We start from the raw sequence: 17,841 nt of genomic DNA on the forward strand, positions 1-17,841 counted from the left end.
TCCTAAATTCTTAAATACTTAAATTCTTAAATCCTTAAATTTCCTTTGCATTTGAGTTATTTTGTTAATTTGATTTTGGTTAATCGTGGTGGATTTTCTTGAAATAATTTGTTGGCGTTGAACTGTCAAAAATTGATCGCGGTGAATAGTTTTTGCCTTCCTCCTTGCCTTCCTCACCTCACTGGGCAAGGCTATAAAATCACTCAGAAAATGAACTTTTTAAATAAGCTTCCAAGATATACCTTTACGTATGCATATCGACTCAGAATCAAATTCTGAGCAAATGTCTGTGCGTGTGGATGGACGTAGAATTTTTTTTTCTCACTCACTTTTCTCGGAACTGCCTCGACCGATTTTGTCCGGATCTATGTTTTTGGATTCATCTTCATGTTCTTTAAGTCTTTTTTGAATTTCATCCGGTTTGGTGCAGTACTTCAAAAGTTATGTTCGAAAAACTGTTTTGGTTGATAGAAAAAAGGGTCATTATTTACATAATTTGAAAGCTCCGGCGAATAGCTGTCGGAACTTTCCGCTCAGTTCACGCACACAAACACTGCAGTGTCTCAAATGGTTCATTAAATTTATCATAGATGGCAGCTCTCAGATGTATAGTGTCTTAACTAAGTAAGCATTAGCCAAAGCTTTCGTAGTGTGTGGTTGCAAGGCTTTTAGGAGGAAGGCAGTAACGTTTTTGTGTAATCAATGTATCAATGTATCCACCGGTAGATGCTTTGGTGTATTTTTGACGGTGAACACGTGGGGAAGCATCGATTGCATTATTATTACAAAATCATCATGTTACGTTATTTGGAATAGTTCAAATTGTTACAGGAACATCAAAAATTATAATTTTATTACTTTAAAGTATGTTTCTGAGCCAAAACTTGAGTTAATACTCTGCCACGTGTTCACCGTCTGACATGGGGCGTCGTAATTTTCTGCTAGCCGTCATAGCATACTAGGGACAATGCGTACACTTGAAGGGTGAATCGTTGATTCTGGAGACACCGGACGTCGATCCAATGCGCACCTTGGGGACAGAATGGACAACCCTAATTCCATCTGGAATTTGTTCATTGGACCATCCCCTACACACCTGTCTTTATTCCGAGTGAATCCATGTTGTCCCCAGACCTGTAGGAACGATTGAACGAAAAGCATAAAAATCCCATAGTAATTTCCATGTAAACTTTGAACCGCTGGGGACAGGCCAATTCAAGCAAAACATTGTAAAACGGCCGGTCTCATTTTTCAAAACATTGAGAAAATCAAGGATGAAATTTGCAATTAGTTTTTTAATTCCTATTTCAAACGGATAAAGGTGTCTGCAAAAATTATTCTCTCAATTTGTGTAAAACTAGTATGGTTATGCATCCTTATGTCGAAATTAACGAAAAAACATAGTTATCCCGATAAAATTAATGAAAAAAGCACATTGGCCTCGAGCAAAAGTTTTACCAGTGCGGGATCGGATTAGACCCTTTGCGTGTTAGCGCCTTTGTAAACATCGGCAGTTTCGTTTTCCATTTTGGCCCCAGGCCAAACACGTGACAGTTTGTTTTTGTTTTCCTTTTGTTTATTTGGCCGCAGGCCAAACCCAAACAACTTTTGCTTTCGTGTTGGGCCTTTCGTTTTGAAATTATTTTTTTTTCGTTTTAAAATAGTTTTGAGCGGTTAGTGGCTTTTTTTGGACAAAATTTAATAGAAACAAGTGTTCGCTGAGTTTCTCCTCCATTCGCAAAGGTAAGTTCATGGTTTTAATATTGTAATTTTCAACACAGAGTTAATTTCATTTTGGCTTCCAGCAAGTGGCAAACCTTCGTGGATTTTTCGAAGTTGAGCACATTAACACATTAGGTGGTCGCTGGTTTGTCGTGCACGGTATCCCTCGAGTGTAAGCTGAGACTGAAGCCGGAACAGCACCAACCAGGGAAACTACTTCGATGGAGACCGTGGACGGTGTTTTGAGAAGTTTTTGGCCACGAGTAGGTGGGAAAAATGCTTGGCTGTCTCGAGTGAACTGCTTCATATAGCTTACGGGTAGATTTGACAAAAAAAAAAAAACGATTCGTATTTACTGCGACAAAGAATTGCTAATATGAGATTCAACATTAAGACAAGATAAAAAGTGATGTTTTAACGTAGTTATAAATACTGGTACTAAGACTATCAATTCTGTACTTTTCCCCTAATCAATGTTTGTCATCATTTCCAGTCATGAGGAAAGGATATTAAATAAATTATAACATTAATATGATTTGCCTTCGTTTGTTTTATTAAGTATAGTAAATGGCTAGAATCATCATGACACACGTCTTGAGGATTTAGGAATCGACCAGAAATACAGGGAAACTTTTATTTAAAGTAAATATTTGTTAGTGAAAGAGTAAAATCGTTTTTGGAGACGTCTCCACACCTTACTCGATCTCAATCTCTTCACTTTGGTGTATGACCGCGTCCGAGGACAGCATGGACGTTTTGGACCCTGGCGCATCCGCTGCTCCAGATCGATGCTCCGGCGACGAAGTGTTGGCGCTCGTGTGGCCACATCCGCATGCCTCATCAGTGTTTGACACCATTGCCGAGTTGTTTCGGAAGTCGTCGGCTAGGTTGATCCATGAAGTAGTCGTTGGCGGAAGTAGGTTCTATTCAACTTCGCTGCTGCCGAAGCCGGGCTGATGGTAAACGTCCGTGCGGCCGAAGGTTTTCCATCGCGAAAGAAAAATTTAATTATTGCAGAAGCACGGACAGGAATGTGTGCTAATCTTGGTGCTGATGGGTTTTTGGATCTGAAAGAGGAATTTAAATTCAAATACTGACGAAATGCTGCTGCGATCGCTATCCGTAAGTCTGATTTCACCGCTTTCCTTACTTCCACCGGTGGATGAAGCCGAGATGAAACAGAATGCGCCAGGCCATTCCTGCCAGTACTGGCTGAACTGATCGATGTTCGCGTGGACCAGGTTGGTGAGGTCGTCCTTTTTCGACGCATCCGGAAGTTGAAATGTGATCCGTGGCCTCCCACGGCGTCGCTAATCTGTTGCGATCCGTCCGCTTTTTTTTTAATTAATTTGAAACAAAGGGCCATACCTTGTTTCGTTGTTTGTTTTGAAATACATTGTTTTGGCCATGGACCAAACACGATTTCAAAACAAAACAACCCAGTTTCCACATTGACCCTTTGAAGTAAAGGGTCTATGAGTGTTTTGGAAACAAACAAAATTTCTTTGACTTTGGCCTTTTGTGAAACAGTTATTTTTGCCTTCCTCACCTTACTGAGGAAAGGCTATAAAATCACTCGAAAAATGAACTTCTTAAATAGGCCTCGTAGACCCACCTTCACGTATACCTATCGACTCAGAATCAAATTCTGAGCAAATGTCTGTGCGTGTGGATGGACGTAGAATTTTTTTTCTCACTCACTTTTCTCGGAACTGGCTTAACCGATTTTGTCCGGATCTGTGTCGTTAGATCCGTCTTCAGGTCTCCTGAGTCTTTTTTGAATATCATTAAGTTTAGTTAAGTACTTCAAAAGTTATGCTAAAAAAACGATTTTAGTTAAAGTTCAGAAGATTGTAAAAAGGGTGGTTTTTGTAAGAAAACTGGTCATGCTATATGTTTTTAGAAAGGTATTTGAAAGACCTTTAAAATGAGCCTAAAACATTGAAGATCTGATAACCCTATCAAAAGTTATTAGCACTTAAGTGTTATTTATACACTTTTCGGAGGCCGGATCTCAGATATTTCAATGATAAAGGTGTCCGGGTCTGTCATGTGACCCATCATTAGTTAGATAACTAAAAGGCCTTCCAAATGAGCCTGAAACATCAAAGATCGGATAGCCCTATCAAAAGTTATGAGCACTTAAGTGTTATTTATGCACTTTTCGGAGGCCGGATCTCAGATATTACGATGCAATTAGTGTCCGGGTCCATCATATGATCCATCATTAGTTAGATAACTGAAAGGTCTTTCAAATGAGCCTAAAACATCAAAGATCTGATAACCCTATCAAAAGTTATTAGCACTTAAGTGTTATTTATGCACTTTTCGGAGGCCGGATCTCAGATATTTCAATGAAAATGATGTCCGGGTCCCTTATGCGACCCATCGTTAGTAAGATAATTGAATTATCTTTCAAATGAGCCTAACACTTTGAAGATCTGACAACCCTATCTAAAGTTATTAGCACTTAAGTGTTGACTATGCACTTTTTTTGAGGCCGGATCTCAGATATTTTGATGGAAACGTTGTCCGGATCAATCATGTGACTCTTGATGTGACTCCTAGTTAGATGAGTAATCTGAAGACCTTTCAAACGAGGCCAAAACATTGCAGATCTGACAATCCTATCAAAAGTTGTAAGGACTTAAGTGTTTTTTATGCACTTTTTGGAGGCCGAATCTCAGATATTTCGATGAAAATGATGCCCGAATTTTCAAAATAACAGTATCAAGGAGTTAAACTTTATGTTCAGTTACTTTTAATTGTGGAATAGGGTTTGGTATTTCCGCAAAAGTGCCCGTGTGATTCCTAACAGGTCTTCCGGTAAAGGTTGTTAAGTAAGCTCGTCTCCCTCAATTCCCTATTAGTCAAATTTACCTTGATTAAATGAACAACATTTCTCATACTGAACGGATTAATTCAAAACAAAGTTTTGGTTTTTTCTCTACTTTTTATTTACAATTCTGATTTGAATGAAAAGTAACTTAATTTAAATAACACGTCATCGAGATGAATCTGGTCTACATCTTTACAACTAATCCGTAATCATTGTTCTCACTTTAGATTGTTTGGTCCTTCTTCATCCCTCGCTGCTTTATGGTGCCCAACAACTCATTCGACTCGTAATCGTATTGGTCTACTTCAACCGCTGCTTTCGCAGCACCCGAGCACGTCCCGATTCACCGTCGAGATGTTCCGAAATCTTCACTTTTGTTGTAGTGTTTCTTCTCGACTCCTTCCGTCCGGCGGGTTGAACGCTAATTTCGACGGATAAAGCATCAACCCTCCAACAATCCGGAAAATGCATGGTTCAGAGGTGCTCATCAAGTGGTCGCCGGCTGCAGCAGTCCCGCAGGACAGTGGGTGATTGTTTTTGCGATTGCTCCTTTCCTGGTCGATCGGTTTCCAACGCAAAGCAAAACGAGTTTCTGTATGGCGAAAATTGCAAAATTAAAAAAATCTTCCACAAATTTATCGTATTTATATATTTCATCGCCATTGGAGAAAACTTACCTCGGCCAAATTTATAGAACCGAAATAACCAGTCGGTATTTAAAGAATATATTCTTGAAACAGTTGAATAAAGTCTTGAAACGTTAATATTTTGCGATTCAGAACAACAACAATTAATCAGCTGCTTCGACTTTGACGGAGAAATGTCAAAAACCACACTGATCGAAATTGCACTGAGGATTTCGATTTCACGCATCAAAATATATAAACGATAAAAACGATAACCGTTTGATTGGTTTGATGCTTTAGGTAATAGGGTCCTAAAGTTATACGAAAATTCTTATATGCAACGATGAAATGCACGCCAGAGAACTATTTATGATCACTTTTTCTTATTTTCAAACAAAAAGCAAGTGGACATTTTGCGGTGGATCAACTACAGTCCCTATGTATGCTGTCAAGGTACTTTCGATCAACACATTTTATAATTAATTCACAGATCAATTTTAAACTTTTTGTTTCAACTGGAACAAATATGACAAAAAAAAACTTGAAATAAAATTTGCAATGGCCTTATTTACAAAGTGTCATTGGGCCCAGAAAATAAGATCGTTTGAAAATCAAAAAAAAAATGAAAAGGTCCTATAAGCAGACATGCATTGGCACTGCACTTGGTTAGCACGCGTGCTATTTTAACGGATAGCACTGCGCTATCGATCAAAGCACTCGCCCTTGCACTCTAACCAAATTGGTAACTAAGAAGTTTTTTTTTGTTGATTTGAAATCGACTGTCGCTAACAACTAGAAGTTGTTTCAAACAATTTAAACCATTTTCATCGGAAAGTTTAGTGTAGGTCTTGCGTTCTAGACTCTGATTTGGAAGGTCCATGGTTCTATTCCCCTGAAGGTATAACTATTTATTTGTGTAATATACAAGTATTTTTTTCTTTTAGTTTGGCACGGCACGGTTTTTTAAAATGGCAGGTGAAGTTTACAATTAATTAAGAAAGGATCAAATGTTATAGAAAATGGATCAGCAATTGCACCCTTTGGGACTCTACAAACATCACGGATCGTTGAAATGAACCTTTTTGCCAACCGTTTTTGCCCAGCGGCTGTAAAAATTGATGTTTATTTGGAGTGCTATTTTGAAGTGCTAAATTATAGCACTAGCACTGTGTAACGCGCAGTTTACTTTGAACTTGAGGTAAGTGCTAATTTGATGTTCCAGTGCAGACCGTGCCGATGCATGTCTGCCTATAAGTCATTGTTTTTCATATGTTTATAGGACCTAATTAAAAAAAAGTCGAGAAATCTAAAAAACGTTTTAGATTTTTTTCTTTTTTTTAGCTGTATAATGTTTGCAGTATATTTTTACATAGAAAAAAATATTTTTATATATTTGATTTTATTGCGCTAATTATAAAATACGAAAAGTCTAATTGCGAGCCACTATAACATTTGCTCAAAAGTTGTTTTGAGATTGTAGCTCTGACATCCCTATCTAAACGCAGAATAATGCATTTATTACATAATTAAGAGAACATTCAAAAAGGGTTGAAATTCTGGATAAAATTATGTTATAAATGTGAGGAAGGCGTCAACCACCTAAAGGTGGATTAAGTAACGTTTTTCATATAAAAAACATGTTTTTCATATTATCCTCGACAAGGGCAATTCAGTGAGAAACTCTGGGAGTAACTCCGAGTTTCTCAGCTTCCTCAGCTTACTCCGAGCAAAATTAACTCCCACCCGATTATAGATACCTTGGTATCTATAAATGTCAATTTCAGAAAATGTTTGCAAACAACAAAATTAATGACAAACCAACAGCATATTTTTTTCGGTAATTTGTTTGGAGTCAGATCGGCTAAAAAAGTGATTTTTCGCTAAATAATGTTGCTTGATGCACGGTTCTTATTATATTGAGCGGCCTCACTGAGCTGGTGAAGCGAGTTACAGTACAAGATGCCGTGCAAGAGGATTTGGTCAAATTAACGATCCATGATTCTGATCCTAGAGCAATCCTGGAGGGTAGATTACGAGACGGATGCGAAAAATGATAGAGGTTCCGTTAGTTGTCGCACGAGTTCTAGCACATTGTAGTCACTGATCCCTAGTTGTAGACAACTTCGCTACAGCTCCGTAGAGAACCGGACCGCCACTCACTCACAATCATCGCCACCTTCCTCCAGCTCAGTCGGGCCCGCCTAATCTAACGGGGAACCAAGAAGTTGCTGAATTACATCCACTGATTCCTCCCTGGTCCATAATAGCTCGGTCCCAACAGCGGCTTCCAAAAGAAAGACAAATTTCTTCCCAAAATAATCGATCCGAATCATCAAGGCGTTCCTACATTTCAAGTAGGGATCAATAGCAGAGCAGGGAATTTAGAAGATTCTGGCATTTCTACCAGATATTTTTAATTTTTGTTTTTTTTTTCGTTACAAATATCCTTAAAGTGGAATATGAAACTCGCAATGTTTTTAGATTTTATTAAATTTATATAACAATTTCACGATATTATAATATAATCAGTGTGGCTTCTCCGGTGAACTGAGGGGTTGGAATTCCACCAAGACTGGGGCTGGGTTAGAACCGCATGTTGGGATTAACGATCAGGAGCTGAGGATGCTGATGGTTCTGGGCGGTATTTGAGGACGATGGCTTGCATGAGCGCTTGCATTTCGGGAACAGATCGAAAGAAATTGAATGCTGTACCGGCTGTTTTCTTGTCCCCACGCCCCTCACCCCGCCGCCACCTAGGTCATTCCGGAAGCCCAGGTTGTCGGAATAGTCTCATTTTTCAGCACACATACACGACTTTTCCGGGATCGGGTTGGTAATCTTAGCGCAATTGTTGCGGTTGCGTTCGGCTGGCACCAGGATCACGGTCAAAGAGGGACACTTTTGTTATGGCGCTCTTCTGCAATCAGCGAACTTTTCCTGACGGTTTTCGAAGGCGCCCTTGACCACGCGGCCAATTTCCACAAAATGTGTGACACCATTTTCGACCGACATTTTTATCCGGACGGACGACTTCTTCCGAAACAGATTTTTTCTCGGATTTTCAATCAAAACAAACAGCCTTAGCAACGGTCTGTTGCTAGGCCTGTTGTTATTTTTTCAAACACAAGGTACATCTATGTAGGTGGGAATGGTGAGAATCAACCGGAGTAACTCTGAGGAACATTGAGAAACTCTCGTTACTCTGGGTAAAATTGAGGAACTCTTTTGCTCACTGAATTGCCCTTGATCCTCGATATGTAGCGATAGTTAAAGACTCTTGGCATTGTTTGCAAAAAAATCCGGTTTGTTTACATTTTGGACTTGGGACCTTTTACATTGTTTTGCTTGAATTCTCAACCAAATGGGCTGATGTTTGGAATGAGAGTTCCAATGGGTATCCTCTACTAGGGGAACCTCGGTTTGCCTGATTCTGAGAACTTTTTTGTTGGGATGAAACACCCTAATAAATATGGTTATATGGGTTGAACTGAAAAATTCGTATGAAAAGTGGGATTTGGAACTCAAAAAATCATGAGGCCTTTTGTTAATTTGATTTGGTTAACCGCGGTGGATTTTCTTGAAATAATTCGAACTGTCAAAAATCCACCAAAGCATCTACCACATTGATCGCACAAAAATCTGTGGTAGAAAAGTATCCACCGGTAGATGCTTTGGTGGATTTTTGACAGTTCGAATTATTTCAAGAAAATCCACCGCGGTTATCCAAATCAAATTAACAAAAGCCCTATGATTTTTGGTAAGGGTGCGAGCTTGATAATAATACTCGTAATCTTTTGCTAGCTTTTAGCGATCAGTAATTTGGTTCCACGTTGACAGTGCTAAATTGAGGCTGTTTGTACGACATAGCTCTTACGACCATTCATAACACGCTTTTAAATGGGACGAAAGGTCGTAAGAGCAATGTCGTACCGCCCCATTCAAATGTTGTTCCAGAAATATTCCCCTCCGCGGTGAAACATTTCATATCAAAAATACCTCCCAGCGCTATCGCGCAGCTGCATCGCAAACAAAAATAACCGCGCTCGGCGCGTTCCGTTACTTGCATCGCAAACAAAAAAAACCTCAGTTCGAGCGGGAAAACGAAACTGTAAACATCGCCGTCGTCGGTCCACCAAATTCTACCCCCGGCCAACGGCTTGCGGATTTGTTTTTTGTGTGTGCGACTTCCGTCCCTCCCCCGTCTGGAACCGATGTCCTTTCCGTGAGCCCCTTTATTTCGTGTAATTGTGATTATTTTGTGTGCTTGTCGTGAAAACAAGAATTTTTCGAGGGTGGTCAGGTGAGGTGTTTGTTTTTTGAGTTGGGGAAAGGGTTTTGTAATGAAGGATTTTGTTGATTTGTAGATGCAAAGAATGGCCAATCCAGAGGGTGTCCCCCGGACTCGCCCAGTTCTCGCAGAAATCCCGGCGCGAATGGGCTTACCGCCGCTACAACGGGTTGGAACGCCGCTGGGAATGACTCGGCGGAACGCCCTCAATCCGGGTTTGATCGATAGCCCGGCTACGAACATTCCGGACAGCTATCTATCGCCCCGCATGTCCCCGGATGAGGCGATGATTCAGCAGCGTGGCCGCCGTCGCGTTCCCATTATTTGGAGCCCGGAGAAGGCGTTCTATGCGTCGCCCCACAAAACGCCCACGAAGGCCATCTCGGCGATGACCCTGCGGAGTTCGCCCCGAAAGCGATCGCTCATGTCGGAACTGTCGGCTGTCCCGGCCGTGGAGCAGCAGCAGGCATCACCTTCCGCTAAACGATCAACTCCGGCCAAGGGATCGCCGAGCCATGCCAAACGGATGCGCTTTGAGGAGGGTTCAATCAACCGAAAGAATCGGGACGTCCCACTGGAGACGCTGCTGTCCGGTCTCAGCCAGGACCAGCTGATCTCCGTAATCACCGGAATGGTCCGAGGAAATGCACGTTTAGAGGAGACCGTTCGGAGCGAACTTCCGGTGCCGGATTTGGCCCCGCTGGAAGAACAGCTGAGCTATCAGAAGAAAAACATCTTCAAGAGTTTGCCGGCCACGCGACTTGTCAGCAAAACGGACAGTCCGGCGTACGCCAGAGCCGCCACACACCTCTCATCGTTTAAAAAGTGAGATTCAACCACAAATCCTCAATTTAACAAATTAATAAAATTCCCTTCCAGAACCCTCGTCGAGCAGGCCCAAACGCTGCACAACGCCAAACACTGGGACGCCCTGCTGGACTACGTGCCGATGGCGTGGGGCTACGTGCGCGCCACCCCCGTCTGGGACAACCACGCCCACAATGCGTTGCGCCGGCACTGCTTCAAGATCCTGGCCTATCACGCCACCAGTGCGCTCAAGCATGGCCTCGTGGGACTGGGCGCGGATCGACTGCACCGGTTCCAGCAGAAGCTTAAGGCGATGGCCGCCGACTGCGAGGACATCAACGACTGTGCCACCTATCTGGCGTACCTGGCGGAACGGATGTGAGCAGAGGAGGAGGAGCAACTTATCATTCTAACACTTTTGTCTTTTTTACTAGATTTAAGCAGTTAACAGTTCAAATTTGTACGATTTGCAATCGCCATCTGTTTTTTCGATAATGTCTTTTTCCGTTATTTTTGCAGTGAATCGTACCCGTATAACACGTAACGTAAACAGTGCAAACTTCAAATTTAATTTTTTTTACTCTTAAAATACAAACAATATATTGACTGATAATTGTACGTTGCATTATGTATTTTGCTATTGCCATTTATAGAGAAAATGTTAAATAAAGATTCATTCACAGCGATTTTTGTTAAACTCTCTAATGATAACAGCGTTATTTCAGCAAATTAACTTGGAAACAAACAAAAAGTAATTTAAAAGCGACTTTTTACTTAAATGTTAAATCTACAATCAGGGTGGCCACTCAAGTTGGGGAATTGGGAGAGTTGGGAATCCGCCAAAATTTACCAAAAATCGGGAAAAAGTCGTGCATTGGTAATTTTTTTTACAAAAAGTCGGGAATGCCAAACATGCTTTTATTTTCTAACTTTTGAATAATGTTGTAATATTCTGTAATTTTTTTTATATTAAGTTAACTAAATTCTTCTTGGGAAACGTAGATTAGATTTATCGCTCTATTCTCAATTTCAATCTATTTGAGAATGAAATGTCCAATCTAAGACATTAGAAATCCTAAATAGTATGGTAGGATGCATTTGACACAGATTTTCACAGATTTTTTAATTAATTTTTATTTACAAAGAAAAAAAGAGCTTGATTTTCAGTTATCGGAAAACTTAAATATCAAATAAATCCCATTCATTGTTTGTACTGAATGAAACAATGGAAAGTAAAATCCAAGAAATTTGATTCAAATTATTGCAAATTGTTTAAAGGTCATACAAATTTCAGCATTTTTGTATGGCATAATTTCACGGTTAGATAAATAAGTGGTAAAACAATGTTATCAAACTGAATTTTTCTATAAAAAAAAAACGGTTAAATACTTACAACGAAATCGAGATTCAAAAAATCAATATCAAAATTTACAGAATTTAAAAGAAAACGTGGTACACTCAAACCCCGATGGTTTGACATCAGCTGATGTCAAACGAACGGGGTCACTTTTTAGTTTGACACCCCTTTTACGTTTTTTTTGTTTTGATAGTGTGCGTGAGCGCCGTGTAAAAAGTGACAGTTCGTTACTTATTAGTTTGACTTTAACCAACCAACGGGGTACAAGCTAAAAAAAGTGTCAAACGAAAAAGTGACCAACCACCGGGGGTTGAGTGTAAAAAAAGTTTTTAAACGAATTCCTAGATATTTCGATGCCTCTGTGCTCTCTTACGCTAACTAGATAGAGAAACCAGTAAGCTTAGTACATGAGAGCACAGAGGCATCGATTTGTCTAAATTCTCAAAAGAATTATAACAGTTTTCATGTTTTAAGCGTACTTTGATTTAAAATAAAGTGAAGAATACAACTTTTTGCTATTTCCGGTTGAAACGAAGTATGGGATATTCGCGCCAACTGGCACACCACTCGAAATGCACTCTCAGAGAAAGTCAAATTTAGTTGAGCTCAATATCAAAACATGTAAGAATCCCGATTTTGTACCAAATTGGACCACCCGTTCTTTTTGGAACCGCCCCAAAGTTTTGCGATTTTCGTCATTTTTTCAAAAAAAAACCTGAGCAATTCCAGCCCAAAACAGGATTTTTTAGGTACACACCAAATTTTTTTTGCTGAAATTCAGTAAACTGAAGTAAACTGAATTCTCAGTTAACTGATATTTTTTCTCGGCAGCATCCAAACAATAAGTCAGAAGTGACGTTTCAGTTTGACAGATAGCTACTGATTTTTAGTAATGTTTTTGTTTATTACCGAATTTCAGTAAATGTGATGATTACTGAATCGCATTCAGTTAATTATTTTACTGAAATTGCAACCGAAAATTTGCTGTGATACTTTTTTCTCGACCCTCTCCACAATACACTACTCTTTTCAGATTTTTAAGCGAAGATGGCGTTCGAATTGTGAACGCCCGAAATGTCAAAGTTACGCAGTGGTACCAATATTACGAAAAAAGTGCGCCATGGCATGACAGCCACATTTTTTTCTAATGTTGGTGCTACTGAGTGATTTTGACAATTCGAACGTTCACAATTCGAACGCCATATTCCCTTAAAAACCTGGATACGTATAAATCTCCGCTCCGCTCTTTTGTTCTGCCGTTCGTAAGGGCATCTCCAGCGCTGGGGTGCAAATCAAATTTGCACCCGGCTCATGAATACTCCGTCATCCCCACCGCTAGGGTAGCAAATTTGCCACCGAAACAAGCCCACCGCGGGGGGCAAATATGGGTTTTTATCATTTTTTGCTCTCGTTTACCTTCAAAATCAATAATTATGTGTTGATTCATGCCTAGAAATGCTAAAAGTTTATTAAACTTTTTAATCCTATTGAAAATTTCAAAGAATTTCATTTTTCGAAAATGTCGAAAGTTTAACTATTTGCTACCCGATTTGATTCCCACCAAATTTGCTCTCGAGTTTGCCCCCGAGTCTCCCACCGCGCGTAGCAAAGCAGGTATCAAATTTGATCTCAAGTTCATCTGTAGAAGAAAAATATGTGTCGGTACCTGTCGGGTACTCATTTTCTGATACCCGACAAGTACCGGCAAGCCGGGGGGCAAAGTTTTGAATGCTTTTTATATGTCTGCTCTCTTTATGATATGTATGATGTATGATTCAAAAATTCAAAAATTCAAAAAAATTCGAAAAAATTCAAAAAAAATTCAAAAATTCAAAAAAAATCAACAATTCAAAACAAATCAAAAATTCAAAAATTCAAAAATTCAAAAATTTAAAAATTCAAAAATTCAAAAATTCAAAAATTCAAAAATTCAAAAATTCAAAAATTCAAAAATTCAAAAATTCAAAAATTCAAAAATTCAAAAATTCAAAGATTCAAAAATTCAAAAATTCAAAAATTCAAAAATTCAAAAATTCAAAAATTCAAAAATTCAAAAATTCAAAAATTCAAAAATTCAAAAATTCAAAATTCAAAAATTCAAAATTTCAAAAATTCAAAAATTCAAAAATTCAAAAATTCAAAAATTCAAAAATTCAAAAATTCAAAAATTCAAAAATTCAAAAATTCAAAAATTCAAAAAATCGAAAATTCAAAAATTCAAAAATTCAAAAATTCAAAAATTCAAAAATTCAAAAATTCAAAAATTCAAAAATTCAAAAATTCAAAAATTCAAAAATTCAAAAATTCAAAAATTCAAAAATTCAAAAATTCAAAAATTCAAAGATTCAAAAATTCAAAAATTCAAAAATTCAAAAATTCAAAAATTCAAAAATTCAAAAATTCAAAAATTTAAAAATTCAAAAATTCAAAAATTCAAAAATTCAAAAATTCAAAAATTCAAAAATTCAAAAATTCAAAAATTCAAAAATTCAAAAATTCAAAAATTCAAAGATTCAAAAATTCAAAAATTCAAAAATTCAAAAATTCAAAAATTCAAAAATTCAAAAATTCAAAAATTCAAAATTCAAAAATTCAAAAATTCAAAAATTCAAAAATTCAAAAATTCAAAAATTCAAAAATTCAAAAATTCAAAAATTCAAAAATTCAAAAATTCAAAAATTCAAAAATTCAAAAATTCAAAAATTCAAAAATTCAAAAATTCAAAAATTCAAAAATTCAAAAATTCAAAAATTCAAAAATTCAAAAATTCAAAAATTCAAAAATTCAAAAATTCAAAAATTTAAAAATTCAAAAATTCAAAAAAATTCGAAAAAATTCAAAAAAAATTCAAAAATTCAAAAAAAATCAAAAATTCAAAACAAATCAAAAATTCAAAAATTCAAAAATTCAAAAATTCAAAAATTCAAAAATTCAAAAATTCAAAAATTCAAAAATTCAAAAATTCAAAAATTCAAAATTCAAAAATTCAAAATTTCAAAAATTCAAAAATTCAAAAATTCAAAAATTCAAAAATTCAAAAAATCAAAAATTCAAAAATTCAAAAATTCAAAAATTCAAAAATTCAAAAATTCAAAAATTCAAAAATTCAAAAATTCAAAAATTCAAAAATTCAAAAATTCAAAAATTCAAAAATTCAAAAATTCAAAAATTCAAAAATTCAAAAATTCAAAAATTCAAAAATTCAAAAATTCAAAAATTCAAAGATTCAAAAATTCAAAAATTCAAAAATTCAAAAATTCAAAAATTCAAAAATTTAAAAATTCAAAAATTCAAAAATTTAAAAATTCAAAAATTCAAAAATTCAAAAATTCAAAAATTCAAAAATTCAAAAATTCAAAAATTCAAAAATTTAAAAATTCAAAAATTCAAAAATTTAAAAATTCAAAAATTCAAAAATTCAAAAATTCAAAAATTCAAAAATTTAAAAATTTAAAAATTCAAAAATTCAAAAAAATTCGAAAAAATTCAAAAAAAATTCAAAAATTCAAAAAAAATCAAAAATTCAAAACAAATCAAAAATTCAAAAATTCAAAAATTCAAAAATTTAAAAATTTAAAAATTCAAAAATTCAAAAAAATTCGAAAAAATTCAAAAAAAATTCAAAAATTCAAAAAAAATCAAAAATTCAAAACAAATCAAAAATTCAAAAATTCAAAAATTCAAAAATTCAAAAATTCAAAAATTCAAAAATTCAAAAATTCAAAATTCAAAAATTCAAAATTTCAAAAATTCAAAAATTCAAAAATTCAAAAATTCAAAAATTCAAAAATTCAAAAAATCAAAAATTCAAAAATTCAAAAATTCAAAAATTCAAAAATTCAAAAATTCAAAAATTCAAAAATTCAAAAATTCAAAAATTCAAAAATTCAAAAATTCAAAAATTCAAAAATTCAAAAATTCAAAAATTCAAAAATTCAAAAATTCAAAAATTCAAAAATTCAAAAATTCAAAAATTCAAAAATTCAAAAATTTAAAAATTCAAAAATTCAAAAATTCAAAAATTCAAAAATTCAAAAATTCAAAAATTCAAAAATTCAAAAATTCAAAAATTCAAAAATTCAAAAATTCAAAAATTCAAAAATTCAAAAATTCAAAAATTCAAAAATTCAAAAATTCAAAAATTCAAAAATTCAAAAATTCAAAAATTCAAAAATTTAAAAATTTAAAAATTCAAAAATTCAAAAATTCAAAAATTCAAAGATTCAAAGATTCAAAAATTCAAAAATTCAAAAATTCAAAAATTCAAAAATTCAAAAATTCAAAAATTCAAAAATTCAAAAATTCAAAAATTCAAAAATTCAAAAATTCAAAAATTCAAAAATCCAAAAATTCAAAAATTCAAAAATTCAAAAATTCAAAAATTCAAAAATTCAAAAATTCAAAATTCAAAAATTCAAAAATTCAAAAATTCAAAATTTCAAAAATTCAAAAATTCAAAAATTCAAAAATTCAAAAATTCAAAAATTCAAAAATTCAAAAATTCAAAAATTCAAAAATTCAAAAATTCAAAAATTCAAAAATTCAAAAATTCAAAAATTCAAAAATTCAAAGATTCAAAAATTCAAAAATTCAAAAATTCAAAAATTCAAAAATTCAAAAATTCAAAAATTCAAAAATTCAAAAATTCAAAATTCAAAAATTCAAAATTTCAAAAATTCAAAAATTCAAAAATTCAAAAATTCAAAAATTCAAAAATTCAAAAATTCAAAAATTCAAAAATTCAAAAATTCAAAAATTCAAAAATTCAAAAATTCAAAAATTCAAAAATTCAAAAATTCAAAAATTCAAAAATTCAAAAATTCAAAAATTCAAAAATTCAAAAATTCAAAAATTCAAAAATTCAAAAATTCAAAAATTTAAAAATTCAAAAATTCAAAAAAATTCGAAAAAATTCAAAAAAAATTCAAAAATTCAAAAAAAATCAAAAATTCAAAACAAATCAAAAATTCAAAAATTCAAAAATTCAAAAATTCAAAAATTCAAAAATTCAAAAATTCAAAAATTCAAAAATTCAAAAATTCAAAAATTCAAAAATTCAAAATTCAAAAATTCAAAATTTCAAAAATTCAAAAATTCAAAAATTCAAAAATTCAAAAATTCAAAAATTCAAAAATTCAAAAATTCAAAAATTCAAAAAATCAAAAATTCAAAAATTCAAAAATTCAAAAATTCAAAAATTCAAAAATTCAAAAATTCAAAAATTCAAAAATTCAAAAATTCAAAAATTCAAAAATTCAAAAATTCAAAAATTTAAAAATTCAAAAATTTAAAAATTCAAAAATTCAAAAATTCAAAAATTCAAAAATTCAAAAATTCAAAAATTCAAAAATTCAAAAATTCAAAAATTCAAAAATTCAAAAATTCAAAAATTCAAAAATTCAAAAATTCAAAAATTCAAAAATTCAAAAATTCAAAAATTCAAAAATTCAAAAATTCAAAAATTCAAAAATTCAAAAATTCAAAAATTCAAAAATTCAAAAATTCAAAAATTCAAAAATTCAAAAATTCAAAAATTCAAAAATTCAAAAATTCAAAAATTCAAAAATTCAAAAATTCAAAAATTCAAAAATTCAAAAATTCAAAAATTCAAAAATTCAAAAATTCAAAAATTCAAAAATTCAAAAATTCAAAAATTCAAAAATTCAAAAATTCAAAAATTCAAAAATTCAAAAATTCAAAAATTCAAAGATTCAAAAATTCAAAAATTCAAAAATTCAAAAATTCAAAAATTCAAAAATTCAAAAATTCAAAAATTCAAAAATTCAAAAATTCAAAAATTCAAAAATTCAAAAATTCAAAAATTCAAAAATTCAAAAATCCAAAAATTCAAAAATTCAAAAATTCAAAAATTCAAAAATTCAAAAATTCAAAAATTCAAAAATTCAAAAATTCAAAAATTCAAAATTCAAAAATTCAAAAATTCAAAATTTCAAAAATTCAAAAATTCAAAAATTCAAAAATTCAAAAATTCAAAAATTCAAAAATTCAAAAATTCAAAAATTCAAAAATTCAAAAATTCAAAAATTCAAAAATTCAAAAATTCAAAAATTCAAAAATTCAAAAATTCAAAAATTCAAAAATTCAAAAATTCAAAAATTCAAAAATTCAAAAATTTAAAAATTCAAAAATTCAAAAATTTAAAAATTCAAAAATTCAAAAATTCAAAAATTCAGAAATTCAA

At 33.2% G+C, this 17,841-nt stretch overlaps 1 protein-coding gene across 1 annotated transcript; it reads left to right on the top strand.

The window, feature by feature from the left end:
• The first annotated feature begins 9,256 nt into the window (after positions 1-9,256).
• Positions 9,257-10,968, top strand: LOC120431801 (uncharacterized). Its single transcript, XM_039596920.2, has 3 exons — positions 9,257-9,487; positions 9,552-10,300; positions 10,355-10,968. The coding sequence occupies exons 2-3, from the start codon at positions 9,552-9,554 to the stop codon at positions 10,662-10,664; spliced, it is 1,059 nt and encodes a 352-aa protein (XP_039452854.1). The 5' UTR covers positions 9,257-9,487; the 3' UTR covers positions 10,665-10,968.
• Positions 10,969-17,841: the final 6,873 nt, after the last annotated feature.

Source organism: Culex pipiens, chromosome 3 (genome assembly GCF_016801865.2).
Source record: "Culex pipiens pallens isolate TS chromosome 3, TS_CPP_V2, whole genome shotgun sequence".
NCBI classification, from domain to species: Eukaryota; Metazoa; Arthropoda; class Insecta; order Diptera; family Culicidae; genus Culex; species Culex pipiens.

Coding starts and splice junctions, on each gene's coding strand:
- LOC120431801 (XM_039596920.2), top strand. CDS start 9,552: ATGCAAAGAATGGCCAATCCAGAGGGTGTCCCCCGGACTCGCCCAGTT. Junction 10,301..10,354: donor CACCTCTCATCGTTTAAAAA/GTGAGATTCAAC, acceptor ATTCCCTTCCAG/AACCCTCGTCGAGCAGGCCC.